We start from the raw sequence: 24,860 nt of genomic DNA, 5'->3' as shown, positions 1-24,860 counted from the left end.
CCAAGAGCTGCTGAAACACATCTAGTGGTTGAAATACAGAGAAAGGGCCCTCAAGGTGGTTCACATAAGGGCCAGCCAGTAGCCAAATGGTCTTTCAGGTCAGCTACCACCTCCTTAGGAGGTGCAGCTCAGTCAAAAGAGCAGACCATGATACATCAGCAAGGTCAAGCAGGAGAGAACTGGTGAAAAGAGAACCAACATTTTTCCAGGCCAGAATGTCTGAATTATGAGCAAGGAGGAATGCAAAGGGGAGCGGGTAGCAGTGGGGATGGCTGAGAGCATCGCATCCCTCTGCCAGCGGAGGCTTAGGCTGCGGGTCTACACTAGCTCATGGGAAGGATAAAAAAGCCATTAAGAAGAGGTGTGGACCTGGGAGCAGAAACAGGCTTGGGTTCATCTGTGAGTGAAGGAAAAGGCCAAGCCCCCGGCCAAACCAAGGGTTGGTTATGACTTCCAGAGCAGGAGGATGCTCCCCTGTGGGTCTCACAGACAGGCAATGTGGCTGTGAGCCCTGGCTGGGGACAGTGAGTAGTAAAGACTGAGTTACAACAAGCAGTTGTAACCCACCCTGAAAGCACCCTGTTATTTATGCAGGGATTGTTTCTGGTTTATTCTCTCTCACAGTTTGTTTCAAGTAAAGTTTTCTGCCCTTTTTTGTTATAAATCCTGCTGGTCACCCAGCTAAACTGTAACTGGATTTCATCTTCTCATCTGCTCCGACTCCACTTGTTGGAAATGGCTTTGCTTTCAATAGCTGAAGCAAGATAACAAAGGAGAAAGGGTCAAAAAATGTACCTGAGGTGCCTGTCGCTTGCAGGATTTACTCAGTGTTTGGAAAGAGCTCTAAGTAAACCCTGGAGAAAGCAAACTCTTCAAACACATAGTGATCAGTCCGCAGCTGAACAGGCTGCCTTTGTCCTGAAGCAGGTTTATGGACGACCTGTGAGAATGATTTGAAGCCTGCAGTGCTTGCCAGCTAGCAAGCTGGACTAAGAAATTCCTTCTCATTAACCCAGCAGAGAGAGCAGGTTAAGAGACAGATGCTCACCATTTTAGGGAGCTTCATGATGAAGGACTCTGGATTGTGTTGTACCTTGGAGTAATTCAATTCAAAAAGCTGGAAGCTCGACAAATCCAAGCTAAACAGTCAACCTGAAGTTTCCCTTAATCGTTGAAGGTTATTTTGGTGTTTTCTATGGCATTTCAAGTCCTAAAGCAAAACTGAGTGCTCGAAAATGGGAGTCACTCATATTGTGTAGTCCCCCAGCTTGCCCTAAGCCAACAGTTCAGCCTATAGTTTCCTTATGGCTTTGCTAAAGGTGTAGGTTACAAATAGACTGATCTGAGTGTAGATACTGCTTAAAGTCTGTTCATGGAGCAAGTCCTTGAGTAACCACCAGGCCAGACCCCAGTGGGTGCAGGCTGCTGCTTCCAGCACACTGTGTTGCAGCACAGCCTGGGAACACTGGCAGCACAAAGCAGGTAAAAGTGTGTGTGATGGTGCAGTGTTATCCCATACCTAAAACTTTGCTGCTTCTTAGAACTGCAAAAGAAATTTCAAACCAAAACCTGCAGAAATCCAAACCAAAACCAGATTTTATTATTATTGTTGTTATTATTATTATACTTTCCTTCTTCTTCATCTCTTCTCTCCTATTTCAACAGGGATATAAAGGCTACCCTGGACCACCAGGTCACCCTGGAGACCAGGTGAGTCTTCCCACTTTCCAACACTGAACCTTTAGAGAGGGGGATGGATTTGCTGGCTCTGCTGCTAGTTTGGATGGTGTACAGCCTGCTCAGTGTGGCCAGCCAGCTCCTTCCCAGGGTATTGCAGTACACACGGGGATGTGCAGCGAACTCCAGATGTACACATGCACTGACCAAGCACCAGCAGGTTGGGAGGAGACTACCTTGGAGTTTCCATTTGATTTCTCATTTTCATTGCTCGACCAATACTAAGTGTACGTGGTGGTGGAAGAAACACCAGCTCCCTACTACCCCCTTTATGTTTCCTTTTACGTTAACTTCACCTGGAGTTTACTAACCACATCGTATTAAGCACTAACATGTAATTCCCCTCCCAAAGCCCATTCCCGTTCTCCCCTTTTCTCCTCCCCCCCTTTTATTTGGTTAAGCCTGATGTTTGCAGTTCAGGAAGGAAAAAAAAGGCAATGAATAGCAGGCCCTGTTAGCAGTGATGTTAAAGGATATTATACATGAATCCATTTAGTTTAGAAGAATTTTGGCAGTGCTTCCACCCCAGTAAAACGGTTCCATATGCCAGATATAGATGCAGCCTTGCACCTTCTCTTAGCCTCCTTGTTTCAAACTATCTGCTGCTTTCACTGCAGATGGAGGGAGAAGGAGGAATAGCAACACTTGCTTAATGCATGGATCCTACTGACTTGGCTTCCGTGTGTTTCTCCCTCCTCATTCATTTATCCCACTGTTTACCCTGAATATTTGCTTCCTCTCTATAAGTTTGCATCAGGTTGATCCATTCCATCCCCTTTTCCCCTCAGCTCAAATAAAGCAGCTAAAAAGGCTTCCCAAGCATGACACCCACCTTACCTGATGTGCCTTTTCTTTTCTCTTCCCAAAGGGCGAACGAGGACCAGATGGAAGTCCAGGAGCCAAAGGTTATCCTGGCAGGCAGGTGCAGTAAATCTCATCGTGCTGTGCACAGACTAGGGATTTGGGTGTGCAGGTAGCCAAATGTGTGCCCTGCTGAATACGTGCCCCACTAAAGACAGTGCAGACCTCTGGAGTATGCCTGAGTATTAGGCACGTTTTGCATCTAATATTGGACAAGTTAGGAACCTGGGGCAGAAAAAGGCATATTACTGTAAGAAATGGTTTAGATGAATTCTCACTGTTAAAATTCACTAGCAGAATCATATGCATACATATATATATATACAAAACTATGTGTGGACCATAAATGCATACAAAGATCATATTTCCAGCTGCCAAAAAATAAATAAAAGATGATGAAGGAAAACCAAACCTTTGTTTTCAAAGGAAAATGGATCAAGTTTGGACACTTCGTTTCTTACTGATGTAAGACGCTGAATAGTAGGAAGAAAATTAAGATGAAAGAGTTGTAAGACCCTAAATGAAATGTATTGGAGGGCAGAAGACCTGGCCCTGTAGCACTGTACCGTGAAAAGAGTTTGTCCTGCTAATGGACGCATTAATGTTGGGTTTAGCCACATTAAGTCTATGCCAAGAGGCAACCAGGTGTCAGAGACCCCAGGCAGTCTGTTATGAGGCTATCAGGCTTGTCATGAGTTCGTATGTGTGCAGGTTATTGGACTAAACATGGTGTAGATGCACAGCCCATATCTACATCCCCTGCCTTGGACCATCAATAATGAATGATCCATTTTAGATTGAAAATTAAATGGATACCTTGCTTAGCACGCTGGAGAGTGCAGATGGTAGAACTGGATAAAGAGCTTTATGCACCTGACTAAATGCTCCATTCATACTCTGAAAGGCTCTTAGAGATTTGCATGCCAAAGAAGCTCCTAGGTGTGAAGGTGTGTTAGATGACCAATAAGAAGAGGTCCAAGCTATTTTGGACATACAAGGTTAATGAGTGCGATTCACAGCAGCCTTCTGCCCATCTGATAAGCAGGGTGAAATCTTTGCCATTGACATACGAAGAACAAAAGTGCTTTCTTAAGATGGGCTTTGAGTCAGGAAAGAGGCTTTTTCTTAAGGCAGCTTTTTGAGCTTATCTGAAATGTGTACCCAGCACTGGAGCTGTTTACTTTGCTGAGATTTTACTGCTTGTTACTCCTGTCAGCTCTGCTGGCTCTGCTGCAGTATGGGAAAGGGAGCTTGGCTCTGCTGTGATTTGCACATTGGAGGCAGGACTGTGAACCTCACCCCCATGGCTGAAATCTTTGGCAACCATACAAGAGCTAGGAAAGAGCACAACCTGACTTTCACATCCCAGGCTGTGTGCGCAGTGCTGCCAGCTAAAGAAAAGAGGGACTTTGCCTTTTCTTTTTCTCTTTTCCCTTCCAAAAAGGCCCAACATTTGGAATTAGGAAAAAAAATTGACCTGGAAGCTTGCTGGAAGACAATAAACATGAAAATCCACTATGCATTTTTACGGGGTTTATTTCCACAGCACTTTAAATGAGCAGCAGTAGGCATAGAAGTAGAATAAGGAATGTGTTTTCAACTCTTTCCATAGCTGTCGATACTGCAAAAGGTTAGAGAGATTGCAGTACCCACACTACTAAGTGGTTGTCTAGGCTGTAGGAATTAGAGAGGCTTTCTCACTGCACCAGGGTCTGCCTGTGTTCCCTCAACAGGTTATTGAAATACATTTGTGATTGCTATGCATGTGTTCAGTTAGGCAGGAAAACGAATCGAGGGCTGCTGGGTACAGAGCATCACTGTCCATCGCATCTCAAGTGTAACACAAGCTCTGTGCACCCTGCTGCATTAGCCTTTTTGATCAGAAATCTCTACTCCCGCCCCGGGGAAGGCTCACTATGTGCAACAGTCTCAGGTTCTGCAGAGTCCTAGCTCCTCAACAATGGGAGATCTGTTATTTGTATGTTTTGTCCTTATTTTCTCCTTTGTTGCTATGCCTTGAACTAGGCACTGAAAGCAGAACCACGCAGGGATAGTGCTGGGGATTTGGCACTGCTCGATGGGTTAAGTTAAAGCTTGTCCACATTTGTCTTTGTTTTTTCCCCTTCTGTTCTAGGGTTTACCTGGCCCCATAGGGGAAGCTGGCCCAAAAGGCAGTCGGGTAAGCAGCCTTTCATTGTCTTTTCCCTACTTGTTGTTACCAAAGGCTTCTCAAGAAACCTTATGCTTAATTTTGCAATCCTGAAACTATTTGTTTTTATTTGTTGGATTCTGAGGCTTTCAACCATGCATGGCTTGTTTATTGAACCACTGCTCCACTTTTTATATTAAACATGGAATGCACCAAGATCAAAGTTCAATAACAGCGCTGATGATACAAAGTCAGAGCTCACGTTGCAGGAGAGCAAAGAATGGCAAACAAATTCCTACCAAAGACCAAAGTCTGGCCTTTCTGCAAGCCCATCTCCCAAAGGCCTCTTTAGTTTCAATAAGAGTGGTTCAGTGGTCTTTGACCATGCTGAATATGGGCTCTTTTGGGTATAGCCCTGGGTTTGGGAGTGATTTGTATCATTATGCCAAATAGCAAGCCAGCATCTTGAAGCCATGTGCAAATACGAACAGTAGCTCTGTTCTGCCTGGGTTTGCTGATCAAACTGAATTGCTGGAGGTTCGTTCTCACTGCAGAGGATTATTTTTATGCATTTTTTACAATTGAAGGTTCTCATTGATCACATTTTGTTCTTTTCCTGCAATTATCAATTCACAATGAGATTCAGACCCAATAAAATCCCCCGTTCCTCTAACGCAATGCTTTCCCTGTACGCAGTAAATTCAAGCAGCTGGCTTTCATCACTAGGAAAACTGCAAGGAATAAACAAATGCTGACCATGTAGCTATTCCTGAACTGGGAAGGGAGGTGGCATGTTCAGTGTCCTGCAGGAGAGAGGAAGATCTCGGAGTTGGAACCAGATGACTTTAAGGTCCTTTCCAACCCCAACGATCCTATGATAGCACAACTTGCTCACCTCACTTCTGCAAGTGATGCAGTTCTATGTCACTGGCCTAACCAGCACCTCGTGTCATTATCATATGGTGGATGTGCAGAATGTGAGGCTTGAAAAGTGTTTTCCACTTTGCACCCCTGAGTGCCGAGGACTGAAACATTCATCTCTACTCAAGAAAGCCACTTCTCAGTTCAGTTGCAGTCAGTCACAACTGGGTATTAAATGGGATATCAGCATTTTGTGCATTCTGGGCTCTCCTCCATCCACTACCTCTCTTCTTTATCTCCTGCAGAAAGTAGTGCAGGAGTTATGTGATTTGACTTGGGATTCAGGAGGCAAAGGCAGATAGCATCATTTTAATGTAGCCGCATTCCCCAGCTAGGTATTATCCCTAGAGGAAGCATGAGCTAAAGGGAGTGGTGAAAAAGTTTGGTGGGGTTGACAGTAAGAGAAGTAGTGATGATGGAGGAAGAAAGATGAGAGAAAATCAAGTGTTAACACTTGGCTCCTATAACAGAGAGGTGCCACTGAGGGGTTCCCTGCTGAAATTCACTTCCTTTTGATTCTGCATGTTTGGCAGAAATTAGTCCTTTGCAAAGGACCAGCACACAAGGTAACTTTGTGCTAACTGCTGAGCAGAGAGGATTAAACACAAGGCTTCGATTGTTGAAGGGAAGGGAAATGTGGCATTTGATGCAGCGTGTCTTGTCTGAGCAGGATCCCAAGGCCACATACTTGAAAATGAGGAGTGTGAAAGGAGCAGATTTTGTGTGAAACACATTGGTGCAAAGGAGGCTTCTGAGGGTCTGTATCTATGGGGTGAGCCTTGCACACCAGTCCAAAGAGCCTGAAGTGGCACGTTCAGCCTCTCCCTGCCTAGACCCAGCTTGGGTTGACAAGAGTGTTTGCCCAAGGCCTTGGTGGTGCAATGGCTTGCATGGAAAGGCTTTAGGCAGAGCTATTACTGATTCACTCCTCTCTCAGCAAGGATGTGGTCAGCAGCTTTGAATGCCAGGAAGTGGTGGTGTCTGCATACAGAAGAGCTGCAGTGTTCAACTACCACGTGGTAGTGGACAAGCAGAAAGGGCTTGGTACAACAGGATGCTTCCACAACACAGTTGGGAATGAGTGCCCAAGGCAGGGAAAGAGCCATGAAAGGAGGTGTAGGCATGTGGATTACTTCTGCTATTGCTCTTGCTAACCTTGAACCAAGCTCCATTTCCCCCAGGTTCACTTAGTGCCAGCCCAGGTAAGGTTTCTTCTTGCTGGCCTCTCCCTGCCTGGAGTCCTCATGATCCCTGGTGTGAGGGTATGTGCCCTTGGACTACATCGTGGAAGCCAGCACCATGCAGTCCATGGGCATATACACTTGCCTCAAGGTTTATTTCATCACGGCTGCCATTTGACCAACGCTGGAGGATGCTCTGCTGTTCAGGGAAGACTGACTGGTTGCTAAGGGGGAAATGTATTTGACTACTTGTTTCCTCTTTCCTTTAGGGATACATTGGTCTCCCAGGATTATTTGGGCTACCAGGGGCTGATGGAGAACGAGTGAGTATTTTGTGGAGAAAACCTTGTTTGAATACAGTTTTTCAGATCCTCTTGTAACCTTCTTTATCCCTTGTTCTGGAGGGAAAAGACGAGCATCCCTAGTATTTTCCCATGCCTTCTTTAGCCTGTTTCTACCCTTGCATGAAGACCTGTGTCCCTATTTAACATTCATGTCAAGAAAAAAATAGGCTTCAAACAGGGTCAATGCACATCACTGTTGAATAGAGAGGAGAGGTTTTCCTTCATTTAATCCCCTGCCTTCCTCTTCGCCCTTACTAGTTTATCTTAGTGGGATGGGGCGGGGATAAGGATATATGTGGAAATTCCCTGCTCCCACAGCAGTAACATCCCAGCCACAGCATCCCAGCTTTTTGGCTGTCCAACTAGAGATGTCTGGAAAGAACCTGGCTCTTGGAAGGGGTTTTCTGACAATGCCTTTCCTTCCAGTTGCATCAAGTTGAGCAGTCAAGACTGGGGCCTGTGATGGGCAGCTATGGCTGCTGTTCCCACGTGTCCTCCCTTCTCTCCATCCTTTTCATCACGCCTCCTCCAAACCCACATATTCAGAGCTTTGCAGGACCTCCCTTGCTTTTTTGCTCCCGCATCTCCCCACTTGTCTGATCCCTGCCCATCCAAGACCCCCTCTTCCCTGCAAGAGCTCTTAAGGAAGGCCACTGCACGATGAAGACTGTTTTATTCCAGCTCTTTCTCCCTCCAATGGAAGCTCCAGAAACAAGCGATGTCCCGGGAGCATGTGGGAGTGAGCGTGTGTGTGTGTGTGTGCCTGCCTGGGAGGGGACTACCCTGCGCTCTAGAGTCGCTGATTTAATGCTTGTATAACTAAATAAGAAACACAAACACAAGTTCTCTGGCGAGTGCCTTCGCGGTGGCCTTCAGTCACTTCCAGACCAGTAGCTTAATGACTGCTCCTGCTAAGCACAGCTCCAGCCTCTTGCCCTGGGTGTGGATGCCCTCAGGGGGGACTATAGCTAATGGGTGAAGGTTAATTGTCTTCTGCTGACGTTTTGATTCTTGAACAATGCCGCAGTCATTAGCCTGGTTTGCATTCCCCTTTCTCTTCTAGCTTTGGTTTGTATTGGTGGTTGCCTGTTTGCTTTCTCAACCAGACCTGTTATTCTTCTTCTTTCTCTGTGTGTTTTCCTTGCAGGGGATCCCTGGAGTTCCTGGGAAGAGGGGCAAGATGGGTAGGCCGGTAAAGTTTTTCCTCGTCTATTATGCAGACCTTGTTGAATGAAACTGGAAACAAAGCATCTGGCTTTTGGCCGGGGCCTTTCGTGTCTTCTGATGGGAACTGAATGGGGAGATCAAACAAACCTTTCCATATCTATTTGCTCAAGCAGTAAGACACCTGAAGATACAAATGGTGTTCTCTTCCTTTCTTCTATGCTCTGCCTATTTTTTTGCACTGTCTCTATGCTGTCTTTGATCTTACACTTCTCATCTTCCCCTCTGTCCTCTCTCTGACCATCCTCTTCCATGAATTCACTTTTAATTCCCCACTGTGACTGCAGCATTTCAGGTGCCTGTGCCTGCTCTATGCTCCATCACTCCCATCATCTTTGCTGCCTCTTAACTGTGACTCTCACTAACCCTTGTACCATCCTGGTTTGTATAATTCCAGTGCACTTTTGCATAGAAACCTTTTTGTCCTTGGTGGCGGTACAGAGGTAATGCAGCTACAGATCAGATGAAGTCTGCAGAGCAAGGAGATCAGGTAGATTTGAAAGCTTGGCCAGGAGGAAGAGGTGCTTGCAAGTAGCACTGAATACAAGGGGGAAACTGAAAGCTGCATAGAAGAAGAAGGGAGTTTGTGCTGACTGTAGCAAAAAGCAAATTGAAAGCAGGTGGGAAAAGCACTGGAATGAGTAGAGGCAAGAGGGAAAGGATAGAAAGGAAAGCATTGCGCACAACAGCCTTCTTACAAGCAGTCTGTGTGTGCCTTTAGCAGAATGGTTTTTGCTCCACATCTCATTGCCTTTGCACCTTGTCCTTCATGTTAGCTTCAGTTTCCCTTGATCCCCTGACACCAGTGAGCACTCACAGGCTCATTGTGAGGTGTCCACTCACCCACACAGGGAAAAACCCAGTGCTTTTCCCTGTCACCCTCGCATGCGAACACCGGCTTTGCACAGTCCCACACTCACCGGTGTTCTCACAGTCAAAGCCATGCAAGCATCCCAACAGTTCATCCCTCCTGGCTCTTCCTCTTTCCTTGGGATGGAGGGGAGGTTGAGCAGATTCTCCTGGGGCTGGCTGGTGGAAATCTGTACCAGATCTGAGAGCTCTGTGAAGCCCCTGGTTGCACCAGAAACCTTTGTGATGAATAACTGCAGAGAGCCCATCGATGGGAGGGTGACTCATTGACCAGAGTAAAACAAACAAAGCAACTGTCGTTAGGTGCAGGGTTGCTGCTCTCTGCCTTGTTTCTGGACCGAGCATGCTGGAAGCTCAAAGCATTCCAGCTGTTGTTTGGCTAGCATTTGGAATCTTCCAGGCAAGAGGTTTTTGTTTGGAGGTCACTGTTACAAACAAGGGGCTCCCCTGAGATCAGCAGGGAATCTCTCAACCATGGAGGCATTTAGGCTGGGATCTAGAGAAGGGATTAAATGGCTGCGCATCAGCACCTTTGTTCTACCCGGCTCCTTCAGAGAGTTCTGGCTCCATCCCTGTTTCATGATATCAGGATTAATAAGAAACCTTGAATGGGCTGATGCTGATGATTTGTACTCTGAGCGTGAAGGAGAAGATTAAGTGACAATCCAGAGTTATTCAGGAAGTCACCGGGAGAATGGAGAGTAGGAACCAGTCCCTGGTTCCTTTCCCAACACTTATCTCCTGGCCTGTGCTGTCTCCCAGCTGGTTCACAGCGTTAGTGAGCCTGCTGTGATTTGTTTCTGGTCTCTCTCATCCCCCCACCACTCGGTTTGCTGGCGTGGCTACTGTTCCTGCTCTATTTCAGTGTTGTCATCGCAAAGGAGGGCTCCTGAAAGCTGCCATGCGAAGCTGGTGAATGCTCTGGAGAGTAGGGAAGGAGTTGGTATCAAATATGTTTCTCTACCTAGTTTTGTTTGGGATGAGAGGTGGCGGAGGATTAAGTGTTCAGCAGAGGAGGAGCAGGGGGCTGGGGGAGTTTGCATGTGACACCGTGGGCCTCCGAGAATGATGTAAGAGGGAATGATTAAAATAGAAGAGCTGGACATGAGTCAGACCTTGAAACCCTTCCAGGGAAGTTAAGTTTTGCAGAGCTAGGAGGGACATAGTGAATGTGTCGTGGAACCAGCTGACTCCACCTCCCGCTCTGCTCTCCCTGCAGTGCATTTCTAACACGTGGGCCCTGCTGAACTCTGGTGGGCTACGTGGAGAGCTGTGATTAAAGTACAATGCACTAGGGAGGCTGAAATAACACGAGTCTGTATGCGCCTGGATCTGCTGCCTGGTTTAGATGCAGGCTGGAGGCATGGAGATGAAGCGGGCGGTCACTTAAGCCTTCAGTCTCACCAGTGCGGTGGCTGAAGAGAGTGGCTTTTTATGGTGGTTTTGTGGATTTTTAGGGTGTTTGGTTGAGCAGCTGGGGAAAATTACTAAATAAAAGGAGAATAAGAAAGGGCCCATTGCTGTGAGGGCAGCAGGGTTGTGGTCTGCATGGTGCTGGAGGAGAAGGAATGAGAGAAGCTGTTGTTACGTGCTATACTGGCACGCAGAAGCAATGTTCCAAACCTAGTTGACGTTTGGAAAGGAGATGGGCTATCACTGAAGGATATGACCCACAGGAAGAGGTGCTATAGCTAGTGATCAGTCAAGAAGTGCAAAGCTGGAAGTGATAGGGTTTCCTTATGCTGTGGGAGATGAGTAGCTACCATCAGAAATGAGTGCACTGCAGGTTGTATTAACCTTCAAACAGAGTGTAATGTTTTCAGAAGTTCTCAAGGCCTGTTACAGAAAGAGACTTAGAGGCAAATCTTCAGGAAATACACCCAAAGAGCTTTGAGCTCTCTTTTTGTTCATCTTTGTTATTGATGTGTGCTGGCATCTCTTTTTTCACATAGAGCATCAGTATTGATATTGCGCTATCACGCCTGATGTTTGCTTGAAATGTGTTTTGTTAGTAGTATGACTTTAACAGAGGTAGGAAGGAGCAAAGTTTATTTCCAAGACATACTTGGGTGCGTTTGAGGTCTACTCATTATTACAGTGTCCTGAGAACCTGCTGGTGTTACTGGTCCCATGCCTGGAGCTCAGCTGAACCCTTGGAGCATCACATCAGAGCAAACACCTTTGTGAAAGAAAAGCCCTGGACCAAAAGGTCCATCAGTTTGGGACTTTAAAGCTCATCCAGTTCCAACCCCCTGCCATTGGCAAGGATACCCTCCACTAGACCAAACTGCTTATGTCTGTGAGGATACGCAGCCATGTCTCACCAGCTGCTGGGTGTGTGATGGGGGTTCCTGCCTCCTGTTACCCTCGGGCAAGGAAGGATAACACATCCTGACAGGCATCAGGCTTTGTACAGCCTTTGGCATGTGCCAGCATGTTGCTGAAGCGCTGCTCTGAGGATACAGCTTGACAGGTAGAGTCAATGACTACTGTGTTAACAAGAGGCCCAGAGGGAGGGGTTGTGCTCAGATGTGGCACAGCCGGCGAGGATGGCTGGAGTGTGCAAGGCAAGGTGGGGAGATACATTGCCTGGTGGCTGCTCAGGAGGAAGAGGATGCGGGACCTGCTTTATCCTGTGGCAACTTCAGACAAGCAGCCTCTTGACCGCTTGCACAAACAGGATAACACAATGAGCTCTCCGTTGAGCTCAGTAGCTGCAACTTGGCATGTAAATAGCAAGGATTATACTGCTCAGGTGTCAAGGAAGAGGTGTTATGAAGTGGCACGTGGATTTTGAGCATTAGGGATCAATGCGTTGGCAAGTCCAGGAGTCTCCCTTCCCTCTGCCTGTCAGCCACAGCGTGGAGGCTGTGAGAGCCAGCAGTGATCTGGCAGCCACTGCAGCATAGCCTCAGTAGTTGTTGTGAGCATCAACGCGGTGGCAAGCTGCTGAATCTGGCATCAGCTTCCCATGAGCCGACCACAAGCAGGGTCCCCTTTGCCAGCTCTCAGCTTGTAACGCAGTGGTGCTGTCTTGCCAGGCTGTTTTTCATGTCTGCTGTCTTCTTCCATGTTGATTTAGGAAGTTAACATCTTACCTCCTGCTTCAAGTCCTTTCTCTCCATCTTTATCAGGTGTTGGATGCGCGTGTGATACCTCTGTGTTCCCCACCGATACAGGCATCACATGAAAAATCATTGCCTTGTAGGGGACACTAGAGAGCAAAAAGCAGGGCTGCCTTTAGGTTAAGGAAGTTTTGTTTCAGAGCTTCCCCTGACCTGTTGATATATGGCTAAGATAACTTAGTGGTGAACGTAAGTGCATGGGGCTTTGCCAAGTTACACACTCTCATCTGTTGTCCATGCAAACAATAGGGCCATGCTTTGCCATGTGTCTGGAAAGGCTGGCATAACCACAAATTACTGGGAAAATAGATTTTGCTCCTCTCTGTAGGGAATAAGGTCATAAACAGCTCCTCTCTTCTTGCTCCAGTCTTTTCTCTGCTTTGGAGGCAGCTGAGGTTCTTCCTTGCATTTGGAGTGAATCAAGCAGGAGTCTCCTGCACCAGACAAGCTGAGATTTGGGAAACTGGTAACAGCATTCAAAGTACCTCTTCTTTAAGGAATTGTTTCCAAACTCCAGTTGGCTTGAGTGGGCCCCCTTGGCCTGCAAAGGGGCAGCCCATATGGCTTTTCTCATGAGAAACGGGACATAGGCATACACACTAAGAGCTCTCACCTACTGAGTATCATGGTGTACATGGGCTGCTGAGGATCAAGCCTTGTATCTTTTGTCACTGAGATGCTGTTACTTTTCAAAGAAAAAGAAGAAAGAACGGAGCTGTCCTTCCCTTTAAATGTTGAGAAACATTTAAAAGAAATATTGTAGTTAAAATGGCAAAAATTCTGAGAAAGTAGGGATAAACTGTGGTTTTCCACTTAGCTGGGTGATAGCGCAGTGTGTTGGTCCTCAAGGCATTTCTTAAGGTCTGAAAGAAATGGGAATGATTCTCTTTAACTGATCTTAGATGATGTTATCCATATATATCCTCAGAAAATTAATGTTTCTCTTCCACACAGCTTCACAGCTCAGGCCTGATTCACCTGAGCACTTGGTGGACTCATCCACCAAGTTGGATGGGTTGGACTTCTCCAACACATACAGCATTCCATCCCAGCTGGTGTCACAGTTCAGGTTCACCCGTAGGCTCTGTGCGGATAGAGATGCACTTCCAGATGTGGCCAGCTAAAGGTAGTGGGGAAATGCACAGGCTGAGGACCTATTTGTACAGGTACATCCCCAAGATGAGCTGCAGGAAGGGGCACTGTAGGAGTTGATGGACAGGACCTGGTGTCTCCTCTGCCTTGTGCCAATACCCCAGCAGAGCACCAAAAAGTTTGGATCCTTCTTCAGGAACTGCTTGATTTAAAAACATTAATAAAATATGATTTTAATCATTCTGTTTGCATGAAAAATCAAGCAGAGGTTCTGGAAATTAATATCAACAAAACTCCTGTTATGAGACAGCTTTAGCCCACGAGTTGGGTTTTTCCTGTTAGTCACCTAAGTTAATTCTTTGCTATAATCATTCTTTATTAACCCAAATTTTTAAAATAGGTTTAGTTTGAGCAATCAGTGACTTTCTTAAAGCTGAAGTTGGACACTGGAACTGGGCACTGGTCTCTCCTCCCCTCTGGGCCTGGTTCATCACTCTGAAATGCAGGCGCAAGCCCAGAGCAAATGTCACCATCTCTTTTTGGCCTCAGTTGTGTTTCACATGTCTGGAGTTTCCCAAATCTCCATGGTGAGGTGCTTGCATGGTTACTTATCATTCTGATATCAGCACATGTGTCTGTTCATGCTGACATCAACCACGTAACCTGGCAAGGTGGACAATGTTAGCACATATTTCATTTTTGTTAAAGAATGGGCAAAAAGTACTGAAAACTCAGGGAAAAGGGTTTGAAAGGTGCCAAAGCTCATAACTTCTACTGAGAGAAAAGAAACAAACCCAAGGATGGTTTGTTTCCAAGAATGCCCCTAAGTGACTTCTATTTCTCATTCAAAAACTCGTGAGAATTGAACCAAGGTTTCCTAAGAACAAGAGCACCTTTCTTCTTCCAGGGAAATGTTCATTGATAAATCAGATCAGAGCCCAAAAAAGATTCTCTTTAGAAATCATAAGGGAAAAGTAATGCAAGTATCACGTTAAAGTCTGAGAACATTTCTATCTCCAAAGCTGTCTTAAATAGGAGGATGCTTGATCTGGAAATCTTGGCCATAAGTTACTAGGAGCAGTGGCAGATGCAGTGCTCTTCAGCATTAGGTAGTGGGGCCTGTGTCATCTGCACTCTGTTAGAGCCCCAGAGATGGGGTAAGAAATCACTTACAAGCATAAAAGGAACAAAGCAAATGGGCAAGAGTGTGGAGGGGCTGTCAGTTACCTTCAAGGATGTTTGGCTGGAGAGGCTTTAAGGGACGTTTGCTCATGTTCTGGTAGAATGGGATGCCCTGGGGGTCTGTGCTCCCACACCTGGAGGGATAGCTATGCTTTAAAATGCTGTGAAATCTTTATCCAAAGAGGATGTGACCCGGAGCTGTGAAGTCTCTCAGGAAGAGAGAGCAAAGCTCCCTTTTGGGTGACAAAGGAGCAGAGCCACATTGGGACCATCAGTTGAGGATGGCATCTGTCTTCTTCACATCGATAGAAGCTGTCACCCTCCCAGGTCTGTACTGAGCAGATGGCAAAGGCTCCTGTAGAGCTGTGTGAATTGAGCAGGAACTAGGGCTGCCCAGCTCCCTTTGAGGTGACTCTCACTGCTCTAGGAACCAGTGATGGGTTCAGTCGTCCCGCTTTGTCTTCAGCCCACCTGCGGAGGGGCTCACGTCTGCTCTCCGCACCAAGAATGCTCTCAGAGGCGAAAGCTGCCAACATAAGCTACACTTGTTTATTTTACTCTCCTTCTTTTCCAGTGAATGCCTTCTCTCACCCTCAGCCCCGCTTCCCCACCACCACCTCTTTTCTTTTGGTCTGAATTGTTGGACCTGCAATCTCCATCCCTGGGGACAGTGCTGGGCAGTGATTCACCTGGCTGGAGCCAACTGGCAAGCAGAGCCTTTCGCAGACAGGACAGGAGGGCTGGTTGGTTTGAGCAGCTTCACCTTCAGCCAACAGGAAAATCGAATCCTATTTTTGGAGAAGGATTCTGTTGGCCTGAGGACCTGCCAGGATTCCTCGGAGCAGCCGCTGCCAGACTTGCCTCCCTTACTCCATCAGGGAAAGTGTTTTAAACTGAATCAGATGTCGTACACATTACAACACACCTGGAAAGGCCTTTGGGAAGTGATGGACATGGTGTTTCACCGGGTTCTGCTTCCCTGAGGGTAGTGGCTTCCAGGGACAGGAGATAAGAAGCGATGGGAGCAGCCCTGTGGTTGACAACAGCAAGAAGGGGCAAGCCACTCTGTTGAATCCCCTTGTGCACATGGAGCCAGTTCCTGTGCCTGTCTAGGTCTGGTTGTTCTTAGTGTGTATGCCCTGGAGCGTGAAAGGATGCCCTTTGCAGTGTGTGGATGAAAAGGAGTTCAGGCAGTGCTATGGGATCTCAAAGACAGAGATTTAGTTACTGGTCCAGCTTCGGAGTTCTCAGTGTTACCTGGGATAAATCAGTTCGCATCTCTCCATCTCAGCTCCCTCTCTAGTAGTGGTTCCCCAGCTTCAACCGAGGGCAGGAGAGCACTGAAGCACCTCAATCTTGGTTGGTGCAGAGCATCTGCTTGTGTGCTTTTCCTCTAACTCCTCTTTAAGCTTCATCTTGCTTCTTCCATTGAACTTCTCCTTCAGACAATGTGAAATCCATTCAGCTGGACTTTTCCCCCCACCTCCTCTCTGTATTTCCCAGCTGTGAGATAGAGCCAAAAGCTTTGTCATTACCTGACTTCAGTCACTGCAGAAGCACCCCAGTGATTCCTGGCTAACCTGATTTGTTAGTCAAGCATTTTCCTCTTAGCTCTGCTGCCATTTGCCATCCCTTCCCCATCCTGGTCCTTCTCTTCATGTCTTCTCCCTCCTACTGAACAGGCAGGATGCACGTCTCAGTAGGTTTTCAATAGGATGTTTTTCTTTGCCATCCCAATTCTTGTACATAATTTCCAGGGAAAAACAGCTACACCCCAAAACCCAGTGGATTTTCTGTACCAAACCCCCCCTGCACTCACTTTGGGAAGGTCAGGAGGCTCTGAATGTGCTGGGCTCTTTAATCTCTTTCACAAGTCTTCTTTAAGGTGCTGTCAGTTGCAACCTGCCTGTCCACCAGCATCATAAAACGAGCTCCCTGCCCCATGTGTTCTCCCTCAGTTTGGGCTTTTCAGGCTGCTGGAGCAGTGCATAGGAGAGGAGAGGCAGTGCCACTCACAGGAATGAACCAAATGGGATAACAAAGTCCACTTGTTTCTGTTGAACAGTGCTGGTTTTGCTCCTGGGGAGCATCTCTGTCCTTTAGGCTCAGACAGGAGGGGAGAAGCACTGAAAAAATAGCTTCTACAGACCTAAGATGGCCAATAAATTAGGATGCTGTGGTCACTGGAACTGTTATTGTGGTTTAAACTGCTATTGCTTACCCCATGGAAAGAAAGTGCTTTCTGTTTTGTTAGGGGCTTAGAGGGTTGATTGCTTCCTGCTGTGCACTGGACTGTGTTGGGATAGCTTTCACAACCTGGTTTGGGTCTTTGGAAGTTGTATGGATGCTGGAATATCCTCCTTCATGCCACAGCCACCAGCCTTGGTCTCATTTAATGTGCACAAGACTGTTACGTTGCCAAGCTCAGATCTTGAGCTGGGATGCCTGGGGTTACTTGAATCAAAGCTGCTCTTTCCATTTGTCTCTTCCTCTGGGTTTTTTTGGTGCGTTGGGCCACAAAGCACCAAGGGACCACCCACAACCCCAGAGATGGGGTGCTCGTGCCAGCAGAGCACATGGCGTGTTATGGGCAATCAGGTGTTGGCAATTAAGAGGCTGAGTGCTATTGCTGAGTGTTATCTTGGGCCTGGCTGTTGGAACAGCAAGGCCAGTTCTCCCTCTTCTGGGTTTTCCACCCCTTTTTCACTTCTTTTCCACCCCATCTCAAGTATGTGCACAAACCCTACATCTGCAGGGAGAGTCTCAGTGTGCTGTAAATGGGTTGCATTGATGAATCTCTTGCTCAACGGGTAGCATTGGCCAAGTGACCCCAGATGCTCAGCTCTGTGCCTTCACTACACAGGAATAATCTGCTTTTTTAAATACTTGGACATCTGCTGTTGGAAAGCCTGTGTAAAAGCTGTATTTTTATTAACTCTATTTCCAAGTGCCTCAAATCTCCTAAGCAGTGAGGTTAATATGAGAAATTGAGGCATAAAAGGAGATTAGTGGGAAACTTAAGAATTTCAATAGTTCCTTCTCTGGACACTTTTATCCTGGCGTGAGGAGAGTATTTTTTAACCACTTTGGAAGTGATTTAAACCAAATTTAGCAAATGCTTTTAGTCTGGAGCAAGCATTCCTCTAGATGATATTCTGCTGCTGTAGCGATACTGATTTAATGGTACTATTCAAAGTAGTCAAACCTTTTCACATTGGCAAGACCTCAGCTTGGCAGAAGACACCCCAGCAGCCCCAGGTTGCCCAGTGGCATCCATGGGTCGCTCTATGACCCATTCTGCCCTCTGAGAAAGGAAAGATGCAGCTGAAGGCTGTGATTGAAATGTGCAGCAGTGTAAGTACAGTATCAGTCTGTGAACGTTCATCTTTTCCTTGGCAAGTTGTCTGACTGTAAACAGCAAAATATTCCAACACAGGCTTCTTTTTCCTTGCCTTGCCCAAGCAATGAGTTTTCCCTACACATTTCTGTCCTGGTCTTATTGCTTCAGCATGTAGCGGAGCTATTTTTCCCCTTTTTCTCATTAAAGAAAATTGTAGGCCCCCCCTCTCCTTGTTATATTTGACGTCTTTGTCTCTAGATGGCAGAAGGCTGTTTCCAGTGGTTGCTCACCACAGCTTCTTGGCATGTGCACAGGCTTGAGGGATGTAGTGCCCAGCTGGAAAAAGGCAGACAACTTTCCCTTTTGCAGTGATGCCCATAAGCTAGGAGCATTGAATCCAAGCAAGTAAGTGATAGCTTGTGTCTGTTCAGAACTGTGTAATGAATGCTGCAGGGAACTGCTACAGAAGAGGTGAAATGGGGTTTTGCTTATCTTAAACATGTCTCCCATTTGAACAAGTATCTTTTTACTCAATTGGGTTGACCAGGAGTTGTAAACCCCCAACAATGATGAGGGGTTTTGGGTGACATCTGACTGCAGAGCTTCCCAGTGTAGTTCTCCTGTTCTATCTGCTGTGATTGCCTCAGGTTTCAGTGTTACTGGTGGCTGTCAACACCAGAAGGTGTGCTGCTGTTTGCTGCCTCATTTTGCTTCCCTCAGGTTCACTTTTCCAAGGTTAACCAGTGTCTGTAGCACCCAGGGGAGCAGGCAGGAAGCGAGAGCATCCTTCTGCCTCAGCAAGGACCATCCTCTCCCTGTCTGCTCCATCCCTGCCTCTTAAGCTCATACCTGGCCCAGAACATGGTTGTGCTGTCCTTTGTTCCTGTAAGTCCTAGTCTGAGTCAGAAGTAACATACCCATTAGCATGTTGGTGGGTCTGCTGTAGCCTCACCTAACCAATGCTCTTTACTCCCCAAGACTGCTCCACAATAAGCAGAAGAGGAAGCAGGGGTGGTTGGAGTTTTGCTTTGCAAGTTCCCACTCTGAACTGAAGCACTAAGGTAGATGCTCTGGTTGGGAAGCCTGTTATATGCAAATACACTCCTTAGTTTTCCATTCCAGTGGCTACAGTCAGAATAGGGTGGAAAATAAAGCAAGATTTTAGCCCTGGCTGAGTTCACCCAAGTCTAGGAGAGAGCCTGGGCTTAGGCTCTGTGTGTGCTGGGTCCATGGGGACCACCTCTAGCAGACACAGCTCCCCTTTTGGCCCACAGTCGAAAGAGATGGATGCTGCATCATGTTTTATCTCACTCCTTCTTAAAGGCCATGCAAGAAAAGCAAGTGGAGAATCACAGCACTCTTACTCGGTGTCACAGCCTCCCCAAAGCAGCTCCCACTGCAGCTGCAGTTTGGAGTAGCCCTGAAGCTGCTGATGTCTGAGTGGTCCTTGGTAGCCCTTGGCAGTCTGCGTCCTGCCAGTGCTTTGCTGAATGAAGTTCAAACCCAGGGGAAAATTGAGTCCAATCCATCTTAAACTCAACTGCTTCCTCCTTGAAACTGTCAGGGTAGTAACCAAGAGGGTTTGCTAAGCACAGAGGTTGCGTACCCCTCTGATGAGCTCTTCCTAAAGGACACAGAGTACAGCAGGACATAGGAGAGCAAGCTACTGTATGGTTTGTAATAGGGAATTGGGGAGACTTAGGGTCCTGGGCACAGGATCTGTCCAAGAGCAAAGGAGGATGTGTGTACACCACCATGTCCTTGTTCTGGCTCAGTGCTTCCACTCTGTTCTCTATAACTGTTTGAGGTCTTCCAGATTCCTATTGGATATAATGAGACGATGATGAAGTCTTTTGTGGTGACTTTTCCGTGTAGTAAACATGGCCTTTCACAGCTCTGGGGTGTGGACTGTAACGAGCTTGGAACTGTTTGTTCCTCTGGCAAGCTGAAAGGTTGTGAATGCATTGGAGTGAATTCACTAGGCATCTTTGATCAGCTCCATTAAGCATCTGCATAGGCTCCAGCAGAATGATTATGTTAGTAGACAGGATGAAATAACTCGGATTGACAATCTGTTTTTGAGGATAGTCATTGCAGTGAGGTTTATATTCTTCCAGAACATGGGGTATTTGGGAGTGACTTTAAAGAAAGCATTGATTTTTAAGGAATGATCCTATTAGTAGGGTATTTCTTCCTGAAAGAGGATAAAAAGCACTGTATCGTTAAACACACTATCTTCCAAATGTGGGATAGTCACTTCATATGTATATACACAGCCTAAGCATCAGGGCTGCATATTCCTTGTTTGGGCATTAATGAAATGAACCAAAAGGAGGACAGAAGCACTGATTTCCACCCCTTCTCTCTGCTATGCACACTCATGACTTTCTATACGGCACTGCAAAAGCCTTGCCCACCATATGACATCTACAACAGGCTGGACGTAGCCTGCAAGACAAGGAATGAACAAGTCAGGTCCAGCATTGGGTGCTTTTCATAGCTTGGCCAAGGAAAAAGCCTTCCTGTCTCCTCGCTGGCTCTTCCTCTCAAGGCTCCCATTAGCTCATGTGCAGCTCATGGCTGAGCCTTGTAAATGGTATTCCTGATTACCCTTCATTGGCCCCAGGAGGGAGCAGTGAATCAGAGCTTTTGGCCCTGTAGAGCTTCTTGCTGAGTGGATGTGCTCAGGACGTGGAGCAAGAGCAGCTTGGATAAGGCCAGGCAGGCCCACGCTTCCTTGTGACCTAAAGCGCAGCACTGAGCACAGTGTTCAAGCTGACTGTCTTTACACCAAGGTGCATCAATAACTAACACTCACGTTTGCCTCCTTTCCTCAGGGTTTTCCTGGTGATTTCGGGGAACGAGGACCTCCAGGCATCGATGGGAACCCGGTAAGTTGATGGCTTTTCTCTCAGTTTCCCTGTTCTGCATCACACTGGTTAGACTGATAGAAGTCTATGAGTTTGCTGTCAGCCGCTTGCATTTTGGTTTTGACCCTTCTCAAGAACAAATGTACATCCCTGCCCTGCTCCAGCATGCTGTGAATTGCCATGTTCAACTCAACAACCTCTAAGTGCCAGGTCATCACGTTGCTGTTTCATTTCCATCTATTGCCTTTCTCATGCTTTGGTCTTGACAGATGCTTCCTCATCCTGAGGAGATCACCAGGAGGAAAATCATGAGAGAAAAGGCAGGAATGCTGCCTCTGATGATCAGGCAGTGGTTGGAACGTGTTGTACCATAGGGGCTGATGCAAAGCCTCTGGCAGCCACAGGAATCATCTTGTCAACATGAAGTTTTATATGAATATAGCAGAGAGACATGGGCCGATAGGCAGAAGGTCATATTATCATAAGGTACCCACAGATGGCTACTTGAGTGCATGTGAACTCTTGGAGGAGCAGGCCACGTACTCAGTTGTATAGAGGTCTGAGATACATAAAGAGGCACATTCCTCTCCTTTTCATTGCATCCTGTTTTGTGATGTACGTTAGCAAGCTGGTACCACTTGGTTTGCATCTCTCTAGCCTGTAGGTTCAAGCTTCTAAAGTACTCCAAGCTCAGCAGCTGTTCTCATCCAAGGTGAATGTTAATACTGCTGTAGGAAGTACCAGATTCCTCATTCCAGTGTCTGGGAGCACCAAGAGACAGACACCCATAGCCCAGGCTTCTGCTGCCCTGCTCCCAGGGCTGCAGTGGGGGAAGTCTCCAGGCTCCTGAGCTCTTGGCTTCTCTCTGGTCTCCATCTGACCCCTGCAGGCTTTCTAAGAATGGGATGTGTCTCCTGGGAATTGGGTCAGGATGGTCACAGAGACCATTTTAGCAGCAGGATGCTGATAAGGTTGATTTTGCTCTGCTGTTGTAGCACTTAATACCAAGCAGTTGTGCGTGCGCTGTTTTCCACTCCTCACAGAACAGGCCCTTGTGGATTGCAAATGTTCTCACTGTATTCATTATTCTAAGTTGATTTCTGAATGGCTTTCTTGGTTCACCCTCAATTAGAATGCGAGCAGAACGGATTCATCTTTCAGATTCCTGCTGCCTTGGTTGTTCACACACAATCTCAGTGCTGCTCTTGGTGTTTGATGGAGTGATTTCTGTGAGGGTAACAGCACTCCGCGTGTGTCTTCAAGTTGCCATTCATCACACATGCAAAGTGAAAGTTATCTTCACCAGCAGCTCTGGTTGCCAGGGCAAGCCCAGCCACGCTCCAGCCTTTGTGGGAATTGAGCCCAAGAGTCACAAATGCAGTGAACTGAAAGAATGAGATTCCCAAGGAATACTTGTGCAGGACTTTTCCTATCCTTCAGTCGACTTAAGCCAAGGGTCCGAGTAGAATCAGTGATCCCAAAGCAGAAGTCTTTCTGGATTGTATTGCTGTTTCCAGCCAGGAAGAGCAGAATCCTGGAGGTCAGAAAGAGGGGTTTGTTTTTTTTCCCCAAATAACTTATCTTGGTTTCTTTCACATCTGCAAGTTGTCCAAGCCCCATTCAGAAGATGCGCTCAGCGTCAGCTGAATGCCAGTTCCCAGAGCATCGGAGAAGAACCAAACGTCCCTCCTGTTAATTCATCCATAAGGATCGCTCCTTCTTTCATCTTATCAACGGCTTTTAAATATTAATGTGCCTTGGAGATTGTAGAATGGAAACAGACTGCTTCAGCTGCCTTAGAGGGAGGTTCACAGGGTCACAAGCGGAGTCACAGACACAGAGAAATGCCAGGAAGTCTGTTATGGAGCACGGCTTTGCTAGGTGGGGTAATGCAGCTCAGTTGTGGGCAGGCTGCCATAGGTCCTGGGCTGCCACATGCTCTGTTTGATCCACTGAGCACTCACTGCTGCTGTCGCATGGGGATGGCTGAAGCCGACTGTCTCTGATCTTCTTTCCATCCCCTCCAGACAGAGCAAAGGCTCTTCCAACCACAGGGGCGTCTTTCCCTCCGACCAACTTGCTGAGAACTGTTGAGCCATCACATTCCACATCCCTGCTCCCGGAGCGCTTTAGCTACTCCAATTAGTCTCTTAATCACAGGAATTAGACATGGGAAAGGGCTGTTGATTCATCTCCTTGTCTCTTGTCCCAGTGCCCGGTTCATGCACTGAGGAAAGGAGGATAGAGCCTGGTTTCCCTCGCAGGTCAGGGCCCAGACTGTCATTACTGATAGCCAGGAAGGAGCACCTGCAAATCCTTCATTTCCCAGCCTGGGGAATGGCTCAAATTAAAAGCTATTCCTGCCCACATCTCCCTGGGGAGCCCACCCCCTCCTTTTCCAAGAGGAAATCCTCTTGTGTTAGGTGTGAGGCTGTGAGTTTCCACATTTCCCCTTTCTCTTGAGGAATACCCACATGGCATAACTCGGAAATCCAGGCAGTCCCTGCTGGACCAAGAGCTGCCCATCCACTCTGTCTGCATCCCAGCCACCCTTGGAGCCTTAATGGGAAACCCAGGCCAAAGTGCATCCCCTGTGCTCAGCATTGCAGGGGGTATTCCCTCTCCTTGCTAAGCATAGCAGTGCCAGGCCTCGACTTAAAGCTTGATGCTGACCTTATTACAGCAGCTCTGAGGATGCAGAAATCCCAGCCATGCTCCACAGATGTCCCAAGTATGCAGGAAAGGAACCGGCCATAAAAAAAAAAGCCATTTTAGGCTGTTTGAGATTATGAAATGCTTTCTGTGTGCGCTTGCCCAATAGTCCTTTACTCCACTTCCCATCAAATAAACACACGGAACCCTTTCCCTAAGGAGGCTGAGCACGTTTGGTCACGTTACGACCCCTTCTCTTTCATTCTTTCACTAGGAAAAGCTTTCCATAAAAGGGGAGCTTTATTGCACTGAAGGGGGGACTCCACCAGATGTGCACCATAAACTGAGCTGCTCTGTCAAAGCAAGTAGGCAGCGTGATGCAGAGCAGGGGTAGGGCTGTTTGAGCCAACGGGGAGCTCAGTGTTTCCAATGCACTTGTTTTGAGAGGCTCTGTTGGAGATGGGAGTGTGTAAGAGCAGGTCCTTGCCCTGACAAGCACTGTCAGTGCGGCAAAGGAGACGTGGGGCCAGGCTGAGCATCACATCATTGATAAGTACTGGGGACCTAAAGAGCTGACCTGTGTGGGTCGGACACAGCTTCCCAGCTGCACATCACCTGGAAATGCCATCAGGCACCTGCATGGCTTTGGAAAGCTGGAGCAGAGGGAGTTTGTGAAGCTGAGGATTCAAAGCAGCCCGCAGACCTAGATAGCGATCTGTCCTTGGAGCAGTGAGCTGGGACGTGCTCTTGAAAGCCTCTAAGAGGAGTCAGTGCTTTCCAAAGTGCCGTGCTCAGGAGCAGTCTGTAAGAGGTGGCTAACGGGCATGGAGCCCAAGATGGAATCTCTGCAGTCCCTCTCCTGCTATCCACAGTGTGATTACAAGTGATTCATCCTCCAAGTGAGTGCAGCGAGCTGCCTGCTCCAGGGACAGAGGGGTGAGCCACATCCCTGCGGACAAGCTGCAGCCCGAAGGCTAAGGGCTTTTTCTGAAGGTGAAAGCAATGGCTGGTTGATGGATGAGGCAGAGTGCAGAGGATGCTGCTGGCTCCCCACCTTAAACCAGCTCTTAGATACAGGAGGCACAGCTTCAGGGCGCTGCGTGTTCCAGACACATCTCCAGGGCCCATCAGCCAGCACCAGAAGCTCTCCATGCCCATCATACCCTCTTCCCAAACTATCCAATTTCATTTTCATCCCTATGAGTTTTACTGCTCTTTAACCACGCACAAAACCCCTTCCCCTTTCCCAGTGCTAAGCAGCAGCTTTCCTTCCTTTCCCTTCCCACCTTAGCTTTGTTGTCCACTACCCTGG

General features: G+C 47.3%; 1 protein-coding gene across 1 annotated transcript in view; it reads left to right on the top strand.

Annotated features, from left to right (window-relative positions):
• COL27A1 (collagen type XXVII alpha 1 chain) overlaps positions 1–24,860 on the top strand; it is a 163,869-nt gene that overhangs the window by 54,778 nt on the left and 84,231 nt on the right. Inside the window, exons 9-14 of the mRNA XM_061352908.1 lie at positions 1,666–1,710; positions 2,606–2,659; positions 4,733–4,777; positions 7,119–7,172; positions 8,341–8,385; positions 20,864–20,917. Of these exons, the coding sequence (XP_061208892.1) occupies positions 1,666–1,710; positions 2,606–2,659; positions 4,733–4,777; positions 7,119–7,172; positions 8,341–8,385; positions 20,864–20,917 (297 nt within the window). The remainder of the gene's footprint in view (positions 1–1,665; positions 1,711–2,605; positions 2,660–4,732; positions 4,778–7,118; positions 7,173–8,340; positions 8,386–20,863; positions 20,918–24,860) is intronic.

Source organism: Neopsephotus bourkii, unplaced genomic scaffold (assembly GCF_033783945.1).
Source record: "Neopsephotus bourkii isolate Nb327-2 ecotype Australia unplaced genomic scaffold, CSIRO-AGI_Nbou_v1 NB_659, whole genome shotgun sequence".
NCBI lineage: Eukaryota > Metazoa > Chordata > Aves > Psittaciformes > Psittacidae > Neopsephotus > Neopsephotus bourkii.
Note: the sequence above shows the minus strand (reverse complement) of the source record. Positions and strands in the feature narration are given on the sequence as shown.